Below are 11,288 nucleotides of genomic sequence, written 5' to 3'. Positions count from 1 at the left end.
ATGTAAACCTTCTAACCAATCAGAATAGGCAAAAGTCAGCGGTGGGAGCTCATGGCTGTCAATCAATGCGTGAACACACTTCTGGCGTCCACGAAGCTAGCATTAGCAGCTGGAAGACATCACTATGGCGAACTCACAGGCTAGCAAGCTCCTGAAACCTGTTATCAAAGAGTTCAGTTACTTCCCGTCCCCGGAGAGAAATCAAGGATGCAGATAAAGGGCTGGTTTTCTTTCGAGTCTCATGCACTAGTGCTAGCTTGATGTCCAGAACTTTCATATTGGAAACAATAGTGGATAAGACAATCTCACCTCAAGGTCCATTTGCTAGTTGTTCTGGAGCTTTCAGTCATATCACATAATCTTCACATCAGGAGATGGAGATTGCCCAGTAGTCATGGAATTGTAGGTGTTAAAGTTACTATTTTTTCTAAGAACTTTAAGGGCTTCTCATCCCTGCTGGCTTAATTTTGCTGATGAAGACACTATGATATGATTGAAAGCTCCAGAACAGCTACTAAATATTGAGGAGAGGACACATAAATCAATAAATGTATACTCTACTGTATGCATGTAGCTTTCAGATGCGTTATTTTTTTGAATTCACAATGTTTTACACTGATCTTTGTTCAGTGTGAAATCTGCTTTGACATCAGCTTTGAAACATAAGATTTCTGCTCTCCTTCTGGTACTCTAACAAATGTCTTTGGATAGAAAACACTCACATCCCCCTGTCTGCGACGATTCAACAAACATCTAAGCGTAACCTTGATCATGAGGAGAAGATGACTTCCTGCTCGCCATTCAAACCGTGCACGCAGAAGTTAAGGTGGTCTGGAGAAAATCCAACTCACACCTGGCTCAAACACTCCTCTGTTCAGGCCACAATGGGAGCCTTTCTTTCCTCCGTGTGACATTGAGCGTCAAAGGTCAGTAAAGTTCAGGAAGCACATGATTTTTTATTTGAAAATCTATAAATTGTGAAAATGAATGCCCCTGTGTTTATTTGTGCTTCACTCCACTCTCAAGCCCAGAGGCCTCATTCTGCTTGCCAGCTGCCAACCTATTAGCACCCCACAGAAACCCTAACAGTGCTGCCACGGGCCGGCTGTTTGTTTGACTTTGTCATTATTGAATTGAGACACGCAGACTTGGTGGACGGGAGGTGAGAATGGGCATTGACTCATTTTGAAGGGTGCACTTGTTAAATCTCTGGCCATCTTGGATGATGTTTAGACTGGGAAGGAGTTCCAAACTTTTGACTCTGGTCTTGGACGATCCGCTTGTGGGTGAGATCTGTATTGCTGAAATACTGAAAGGTCTGAAGCCAAGCTTTGCATTCTTTCTGGACCTCAGTGCTGACTCGCAAATTCATTTAATGGAGAGAGCTTGAATAAACATGGAAAAGGACAGAAGCATTTGAGCTTTAAGGACACTGAAATGTGCATGAATACATAAACGTCCTCAAACAATTTCCCCGGAGAGCTTGTAAGGCCATCTAGTCTGTGCAATTGTACATTGTTGTCATTTAAGTGGTCGGTTCACCAAACATATTTTAGCGCTCAATTTTAGTGGTATCTAGCCATGCAGATAGTTTTGGTTTTATTTGCATACATAGGTTTTGAGATATCTCTGATCATGCTGCTAGACCAATAGCTCCATTAAAAATCTCTGAAACAATGTCCCAATTACTCTTAATAATCCACAAACCTCATTATGAACATTTTTTTCCTATGAAAACTGAATGAACACTGGAGGCAAATAACATCAGCTTCCTGTAAATGCTTTCATGGACTGGGAATGGAGTCGTGAAGTCAGGAGTCAGCAGATGGCTGGAGAAAGATCAACGAGGCCAGGGAGCATCTTTGAGTTTCAGGTCATGACACCTGAGCCAGTTCCATTCACTGTAGAAGACTGTACACTAATGCGTGGACCTTTGAGCTAAAATTATTTTTCTTACACCTATGGACTGGTTCTCAGTGGGTCTGTGGATTTGTCAGGGAAACTGGGACATGTTGGAAACTGTTTCTGGATTGTTATACTGCTGTTACAAGAATACTATAGCGATGTATGTAGTGATGTAGTATTGCACATCCATAAAGTAGATTGCACTTGCAAAATTATGAAAAGACAAGTTTTTAATGCAGATTTTCTGTTAAAGATTTGAAGTCTCTAAACCCGACGTTGCTTGTCTTTGCAACCACAATAGGTCATTAATTGTTGCATCAAATGTTGCTGTCAACTTTTTAATGTTTTTTAATGTTCAAATTTAAATTTCTTTTATTTTCATATTTAAAAAAAAAAAAAAAAAAAAACTTTTAAAATGTTTCTTCTTCAGTGTTTTGAATAAAATCCATTCACCCTTCAATGTACTGGCGTGGAGGCAGAAATCTCAGAGGCTGTTCTTTAACCTTGCTTCTAAAACCAAAACTATTTGCATGCCTAGATACCACAAGGTTTGAGTGATGAAATATATCTTTTGTAATTTAGGTGAACTGAGGCTTTAAGCATTTTCAGGATATTAGCAAACGTAGTGTTTAAGTGTTCACTTGCTGAATTATCTTGAATTGCATAGCCACTAGGCTTGATTTTCCATCATAATAAATGTCACACAACTGAAACTTTGTCAGAAAGGCCAAATAGTGTTCCAGGCAGCTGCAAGTGTATGGTTTGGAGCCCTGCACAGGAGGAATCTGTCTTGTAAACTGATATGGCTGCCCAGTCATGACCTCAGCCTCCAAGTATGAATTCTCAGTATGATCTGTGAGTTTAAAAGCCCAGCTTTCCAGGATAACCAAGACTAATTATCATGTGTCTCTGTGGAAAACAACAGAGGGTTCAGAGCTGGAGGGGTAGATATAAGGGATGTGCTCTCAAGGTGTCAGCATTACTGTCTATATGTCATAATGTCAGGTAACAGATGCACAGCTTAGTCATGAAACAATAACAGATCAATATCGTATGATATAACTTCTGAAATACCCCGAGCATGATTTGGCTGCATCTTTATCTCGCAAGACAATGAAAGCACCTCTGATCTTTTTTTGTCAAATTTACTACTCATTTGTGACTGTATGAACTCTGTGTGTGAATCATAACAAACCCAGACTCCCTATGCGCCAAACAATGTTTTTCCCCTTTCAGTGTCAGATGATTTCTGGTCTCGGCCTATACTACAACAGATGTAGTCAAGCTGTTATCCAGCAGGCCTTTAGGAGTGATGGCCTTATGATCCTGATGATGTGTACAGTGACTAACGTCATGGAGATGGCAGGTGGTCTTGTACAGCAAAGCTCTCTGAGCGTCCCCCTGGGGTGGGAGGATGGATGGGGGTGGGGGGCTGGTTCCCCCAGGGTCTCAGCTGTGAATGGGTTAAAGTGATAATAGCTCCCACTCTGCTGTGTCCATTAGCTTTAAATACTTGTGGCTTGATATAATTGAAGCTGTGAGGAACCTTTGCATCCGGAGCTTACATGAGATTTACATACATCTCATAAGTATTAAAGACTATGATGCTGACAAGAATCAAAACAACCAACAGTGGAAGGGGTGGAGGATGGATTATACCACATCATCTCCTAATGTAGTACATCTTATGAAAATTAAATTGAGAAGAATGAAAAGCTCCTTCAACTCCAGTGTTACCATAAAGTGGTCTTGCTCATAGTTCTTTTTCACAGAAGACGTTTTAATTTGTCACAGTAGGAAAAGCACAAGTTTATAAAATGAAATTAATGATGGCTGAATTCCATTTAGTGGCCTCAGTTTCAGGGCCTTGGTATTGTCCCTGCTGGCTCACGGTCATTGTTTAAGGCACACTAGGATTTCAAATGGTGAAATTTTGCGGCAAATTCATTTAATGCCAATGGAATTGCTGCAATCAGTGGATTTGTTTGCGGGGATGAAGTAAATCTGCATGGAGGCCAATTTTTTTAAGCCATTTTGACAGTGCTGACCTTTGAGGGGGATGAAGAGCTGGAAAGTCCTAAATGGAGGAAGTTATTGTACCTTATTAGCTGCATTGCACCATTCACTTATTTAAAATCCTCAGTTGGAGTTGACAAGACTTTCCCACAAAAGAACAATGTTTTGCAGACAGTTATGAGTCCGGAGTCGATTACAAATAAGTCTTTTGACTGAACTGAAGTTATAGTCCCATTAGCCACCAAGCTAAGGAGCTTGCCAACTGTGCTCGTTAGCAGTTAGCTCACCAAATAACCCTGCAAATAATTACAACGTCACAATTCCGGACCCACCTATTTAATGTGGGCGAGTGAATATGTCACTTTGTGGTGTTGCTTTATGGGGATACCTAAATACAGAGCCATTGTTATTAGTAAATCTCATGTTGCTATGAAAAGGACTTATTGCTTTGCAACATTGCACACAACGCCCTATTACAAATCTTCTGTAACTATGTAATAAAGACCAAACATTTTTGGCATTTATGTACAGCAACTTCTTGGCTGACATACCAGTCTAGTTCTTCTCTACATTCAAAGCACATTACAGAGGTTATCTTCAGAAGGTCAGTATGAACAAGAGGAACATTTACAAGATAAACCCTGTATATTTGTGAGCACCTGAATATTGTTAAGGACACTTAAAAAAAAAAAAAAAAAAAAAAAAAAAAAAAAAATGAATCTGTCTGTTTAGTGGAAGATTTAACAAATGCTTAACATTTAGGTTTGCAACACTTAGACAGTAAAATATGTAACGCACTACACTGACCGGTTTGAGAACATTTGGAGCCACCACTTCAGTCAAAACCATTAAAACTTACCTGACCTTGCTCAAGTTCAGACAAGTGACATTTTAAAAGCCTGGCCGTTTGAGCAAGGTTGCCTTTTCCATATGTACAATACAAAGACAAGCTCCATGTGTGAAGGGGGAACCAAAAGGTTTTTTTTTAAGTCTGTACTGAACATCTATACTGTACTAGCCTGACTGAGCAGTTCAGTGTGATGCATTGTATTAAACATTAAGTATGTGTGATTAAGACTAGACTGTGGGAGTCCTCCCTCTGAAATGACTAACTGCTCACAGTGTCAATGCGTTTGCAGATGCCCAAACTGACACATTGTGCAGAGAACTGGAAGCCCAAGTAAACTTTAGTCTTATAGCAATCTCTAGTGGTGATCAAAAGTATGACAGGGAGCAAGTTTCTGGTCAAGACCATTTAATAAAGGCTTTAAGAATGTAAAAACCATTTAAAAGTATTGCTGTACATTTTACACATTCACTGCCACACACGCACATTAAGAAAACAATCCCATTTAAAAATGGCTAAAAGGCCCCATTGGACCTCACTGGACCCTTTACATGGCTGACCCACTTTTAAAGCATGCTACAAGTTTTAAATTTGCAACAGCTTAGCAGCAGTTAAGCTATTAAACAAATGTGAGACATGTTTGACTTACAATCCGTAGCAACTTGTGTAGAATATTCAAATATTGTGTTCAATGATGCTCTAACCCAAAAAAGAAAAAAGTCAAACAATATGTAGTGCATCATATTGCAAACATCCCATGTGAAAAGAGTGCTTTGGGTTGCATTAAAGTAGTCATTGGTATCCAAATGAACTTAAGCAATAACTTGATAAGACTGAACTGCCATTCACCCCATGATAATGAACAGGCTGTGAGGTCTAAGGGATCAATTTTAGATTTAAATCATAGGTTAAAGCTGCAATGATCAATCAATAACTAAATGCCAATTTTGATAGATTGAGTCATTTGAGTGTACAAATTCTGAATCCAGCTTCTCAAATGTGAATATTTGCTGGTGTCTTTAGTCTATGATAGTAACTGAATATCTACACAAGACACTTGAAGATGTCATCTTGGGCTCTTGGAAACAGTTATGTTACACCATTTTATAGACCAACTGATTAACATGAATAGTTGCAGCCTGACTATGGATAGCAAGAAATTTAGAAAGATGAACATGTAGCATGCTTTGAAGAGGGCCAGTAAGATACAAGATCTGTAAAAAACAAACCGCTGACTCATCCTCAGGATCAGCGCAATGATCGTCATGTTAAAAGTTAGTTCAACTGTACAAATCAGCACATTGTGCCAAACATGGTCATCTCACTGGGTGAGCTGCTTTGCAAGATCCCTCACCACCGAAGATTTGAGCTGTGAGATGGTGGCAATCCTCATCTGCTTTGAAGTGGAGTATTTGCCTTTGATAGCCTGTAAGAGAAGATGTCACAAGTGTCAGTTGTGTGCCCATCTACAGATTCCCCATTTAACCAGTTAATTAGGTTGCTGTCTGGTTGGAGTTCAGAGAAATCACAGGAAGGTTTGTCAACAACTTACCATATGCTTTGTCTGCCCATCATTCACCTTCACAACATTCTTGGCAATGTGTGCCATCACAGGAATCAAACTCTCTGCTGTGTAGTCCATGTAGTGCTGCAATGTCACATCCTGAGGAGACATTTCAGAAACATGTCAAGAGTTTTTCCTACCATGATCTTAGAGCAGCTCAGATTTAGAGTCATCATTTTATTAATAACCCAAATTTAGGACCAACTAAAGGCCAACAGCTTATTGCACATCTACTGTATCGTGTGTGCTAAAGAAAATGCATGATGGAAATACCAGATCTGTTTGGGGCAGTTAGGAAGGGTCTTTTTGGTTAGTCCAAAGAGTGCTGACAAGAAAACCTAATGTGACTTTGTATCTTGTCAGAATTTACTTAATCCTTGACAAGAGGTTTGTTAATGCACTTAAGTGGCCTCAAAAACCCAGTGTCAAGCTATAATTGTTTGGAATAGAAGAAATCTTGGGCACTTTAAAAAAACAAAAAAAAAACAAACACTCACCCATTCTCCAGCATCCAAGATCTTCAGGGTAAGAGCTAGAGCAGCACTCGCCAACATGGAAGGTGGCAAATGAACCATCTCATAGTCGACCATGGTGAGCTCCAGGAGGTATTTTGCCAGGGTGTGCTGCTCTGCAGTCACCTGAGGAGGAGACAAGTTAGAAGTAGATGTTAGTGGGTGGTTAAAAAAAAAAAAAAAAAAAAAAAAAAAAAAAAGACAAAGCAGTCATTGAATCTAGTTTAAACTGGACTTGGATGCTGCTTCAAACCTCGTAAATCTTTGAAGCCCTTCTGAGGAACTGGAGGGGGAGAGGGCGGCCCAGTTTGAACTTGAGCACCCGCAGGATTGTCATCTCCATGTCTCTGATCTGGGCAGTGGTATAGGCCTTGTCCGTCACATAGGCGAAGTCTGAGATCTCTGGTGGATACATCTCCTCGTATTTGGATGCAAGGAACATGGCGGTCACACCGACAAGCTGCAGCTGCTTCTTGGGGACTGGGTGATCCTGTTGGAAGTGCAAGCACATGCAGATTTTAGAAACTAGTGTGCAGCATGTCAAAGAGGGCCACGACTTTGCCATATCAGAAGCTGCAGCCATCCTTAAGCCAATTGCTCACCTGAAGAAAGCGGTCAATTATTCCCACAGTCATGTACATGGTCTCCTGCAGTAGACGGAACTTCAGGTTCACTTGCACTAGCCAGTCAATGAGAATGGCCCGCATGTTACCAGTCACCTCCTGACCCTGCAGATAAGTGGGTCTGACATTCTGCTCAACCTGAGGAGCAGAAGAAACTCAGTTACAAGCCAATTTAAAAAAAAAAAAAAAAAAGACAGTTTTAGTCAAAGAAATCTCATCTGAAAGTTATTTTGTTCACCTCAAGCTGTCGGAGATACTTGTAGATGTCCTTTACATATTCACTGCAGAGCATAGGGTTGTCATAGTCATCTGCATCCACATCCCTGATAGCTGTGTGAAGAATGACATCTGAAAATGCTTGACATAAGTCGGCAGGCTCGCAACCAGAAGTCTCCATTGGAGTGGGGGATGCTGGTTCAGGCGGAACCTGGAACAGTATAAATCCCAACAAGAGGTCAGACAAACAGCAGCGCCACACCCGGCAGTCATTTATATCTCAAATAGCTGCTGGCATATAACTCACCTGCACCTCTGGCTCAGGTTTAACTGGAACAACATTTTCTGGTTTTGGCTTTTCAACAACCACCTTTTCAACTTTGGTGGTGACTTTGGGCTTTTTAATGGCCTCTGTCTTGATGTTCTTTATTAAAAAAAGAAAAAAAAAAAAGGGGGGATTAGTGAAGTCACAAGAGAGTCAAAGTGATCAGACAATAATCTGCAAGGTTTCATAGTGTAAGTTCAAATGTGGAGGATTTGCTGATTTCCCCCCATGAAAACAGAATAGTGAAATACTGTAAACTTCAACTATAAACAATTTAACATTTGAGACTAAATGGAGAATCAGTGGATGAATATATAACCAGAGTTGTTAGTTGCACCTCTACTTAACTGTGCTTTAGAGCACTTTCATTTTGTTAGCCATTACATTTAGGCCTTCACTGAGACCAGCTACTAACGTTAGTTATTTGGCAGATAAGTTAAGACATGAAAATCCAACATACAATGCGAACTCTTTCAGGTCAGTGAACAAACAAGCCTGAGTGGGGTGAGGGGGATATTTTTAAGATCATGGGTATAGGATTTTGCATGCATATGTTCTTATAACGTTAATGAGTTTGCATTAAGCTTCTACAAACGGAATCGTAGATAACAGGCGTGATTTTTCACTTTCCATCGATGGAGTTTGGTGAGGTCGCGAGAGATTGTTATTAACATTTGTACCTTTTTTTGTGGTTCTTTGTTAATTGCGATGTTTCCGATTTCACCCAGCGCCGCTCGGGGCTTCATTGTAGGCCCAGTCACCGAGCAGGCCTTTCCACCGAGGTCATTCCTGGTAGAAGCCAAGCGGTTCTGCAAAAAATAGACACAAATAAACAAACAAAGAGGCAGTCAAGTTATGTTGCATGTTAAGTACACAATAGTTTAATCTGGGTCTTTAGTAGAATCATAGAATAGCTGCACGAGAACAGACCGACAGCGACGCACGAGAGCATATAACATTCAAGTATTCATAAATAGACGTTTTAAAAGAAAACATATTCCCTCAAGACGCTTTCTCTGGTTATAAATAATTAGAGAATAAATAAAATAAAGCTTAAAGCACTTACTCTGGTTACTCGTAGAGCCATTTCGAAATGTGCGTTGCACCAACAAAGATTCAGTGACTAGTAATGGAGAACGATGCGGTGTAGTTTTAAGGTTCAGCGTCTCTGTTTAAATCCTCGCTCGCTACAAGCTGATTCGCTGAGCTCTGAAGTCGCAGAGCACCTGATTGGTCGAGCGCATCTGTTTCAAATGCGTTCTCCGGGCAACCAGTGGTCACATGACGTGGAGTTTTTTTCTGTCCACTTCCTTTTCCTGTGACGTACTGCGTATTATTATTTATCGAATTTTCTGTAAAGTCTACTGTTCATGCTTTTTAATCGTTTTTTTCTCGTAGACGACACGTTTACATGCTCAATGCTCAACATCATCTGATAAAGCTTAGATTACAAGCAGCGCTGTCAGCAATCAGTCGTAATCTACTACTACTACTATTAATAATAATGCTTTTAATTTGTACCGCACCTTTTATTCACAGTGAAACTTAAAGTACTACAGCATTAAAAACAGAAACACATACAGACAAAGATATAAGGCCTCTATACCCAATGCTTTCTTATTCTCTGTCTCAACTTTGTTTGAGAAAAATTACAGCAAAAATATGGAAGTCCTATCCCTGATTTGTTCACGCATACTGCACTGATTATTTTCTTATCGTGTGTTTTAAATTGGCAAGGTCATACCCTCGTGTGAATTATAATGATATATCAACACAAAGCTATTGATAAAATACTGTATACATCATATGATGTGATGTGAGCATTTTTGAAAAACAACTAGAAAGGTCAGAAAAGGGCTTTGCATTCCTATTAATCAACTTCTTTATGCAGTCTGCTGCCTTATAGAATGTATAGCCTTTCCGTATACCCAGTGACTTTCTTTCTTCCCTTTTAGGTTTAGTTTTTTAGATTATGGATTTTTGACAATGGTTTTAATGCAAGTAATCTGCAATAAAAGATTTGATGATAATTAATAAACAATCTGTCAGTGGGAAATTGCTAGGAAATTGCAAGTAAAGGGGGCAAATAGGTAAAAGACACCCTCTCCTAACTACTAGGGTACCACAACAACACAACATAGTATTTTGCAGGTTAACTTAACTCTACAGGTCAGTTGTTGGTTGAAACTATTTGCTGGAGATGAAGAGGCACTGTTCTAATCATTGCCAAACCTTCCTGCCACGGCAGATCCACACTGACACACCTCTCACAGACATCATACAAACTTCTATCGCAAACTATATAAAATATTTCAGGTAATCATCAAAGGACACCTGTGATGCAGGCTATGTTTTCCTCAACATATCTTCAAATTGCTCTACTAATTTTATTTTAGCATCAAGTATGCACTTGAAGCTGTATTTTCTGTCCAGGGATCAATACGTGGAACTCCTTACCCACAGAGCTCAAAGGGATCATGAATGGGATTTTAAACTCAGTTTGAAACTGGATCCATCATTTGTGAATGATCTGGTGCTTGGCATTGTTTTATGCTAATTTTGTTTGTGTTTCATGCATTGTTTGTATTTTGTGCTGTTTTCTATGTGTTTTTCTGACTGAGTTTTGTGTCCTATTTATATAAAGGTTCATATAGAGACTGAAATAGTCAAATATAGGCTACAAATGCTTGCTTGATTGATAGATTGAAATTCTTTACTGGCAAATATATATATATATATATATATACATATATATATATATATATATATATATATATATATATTTATATGGCATACATAAATAAAAAAATATGAACAGCCTCAACCAGGAGGCATCCTGGTGAAATCATATCTTTGTACAGTATTTGTCAGAGGGATAAAACACAATAAAGCTCGTGAGCTCATTTCCATTGTGGTCCTTTGGGTGTAGGTATATGGCATTGGTCCATGCTACTTGTCCGTATGTAAATAAAACATTAAAAAAATTAGGGAAAAATTATGGAGCCTCCCTAGGGGTCATGTGGTAGGAAAATATTAATGTGTAAATCTGTGCCAATGGAAAGCCAAACTGAGGGAATGGATTGGTAAATCTTGTGCCTGGGCCCTGTGACTTTCCAAGAAGAGATGGTAATAACAGTCACTTCAAACAGCTGTGCCCCCTAACTCTTTGGATCTGTGCCTGGCCTATTCAGTAACCCATCCATGTATGGTCGTCCCATATTTTGAGGACTGCTAATATCATTGAGCGATAGCATGGGAAGATACAGGTGGTAGAACGAGA

General features: G+C 39.6%; 1 protein-coding gene across 1 annotated transcript; it reads right to left on the bottom strand.

The window, feature by feature from the left end:
- Positions 1-5,159: 5,159 nt before the first annotated feature.
- On the bottom strand, positions 5,160-9,185 carry ccnb1 (cyclin B1). Its single transcript, XM_042396030.1, has 9 exons — positions 9,075-9,185; positions 8,689-8,817; positions 7,991-8,107; positions 7,706-7,894; positions 7,447-7,605; positions 7,098-7,334; positions 6,830-6,970; positions 6,321-6,431; positions 5,160-6,194 (listed from the first exon to the last, which is right to left on the bottom strand). The coding sequence occupies exons 1-9, from the start codon at positions 9,093-9,095 to the stop codon at positions 6,090-6,092; spliced, it is 1,209 nt and encodes a 402-aa protein (XP_042251964.1). The 5' UTR covers positions 9,096-9,185; the 3' UTR covers positions 5,160-6,089.
- Between the last annotated feature and the right edge of the window lie 2,103 nt (positions 9,186-11,288).

Source organism: Thunnus maccoyii, chromosome 19 (genome assembly GCF_910596095.1).
Source record: "Thunnus maccoyii chromosome 19, fThuMac1.1, whole genome shotgun sequence".
Taxonomy (NCBI): domain Eukaryota; kingdom Metazoa; phylum Chordata; class Actinopteri; order Scombriformes; family Scombridae; genus Thunnus; species Thunnus maccoyii.
This window is presented reverse-complemented; position numbering and strand designations above follow the sequence as displayed.

Excerpts from the sequence above, each read along its gene's own strand:
- ccnb1 (XM_042396030.1), bottom strand. The coding sequence starts at position 9,095 with ATGGCTCTACGAGTAACCAGA. Across the intron at positions 7,606-7,705 it reads AGTATCTCCGACAGCTTGAG|GTTGAGCAGAATGTCAGACC; the intron begins GTGAACAAAATA and ends TCTGCTCCTCAG. Across the intron at positions 6,432-6,829 it reads TCTTGGATGCTGGAGAATGG|GATGTGACATTGCAGCACTA; the intron begins GTGAGTGTTTGT and ends ATGTCTCCTCAG.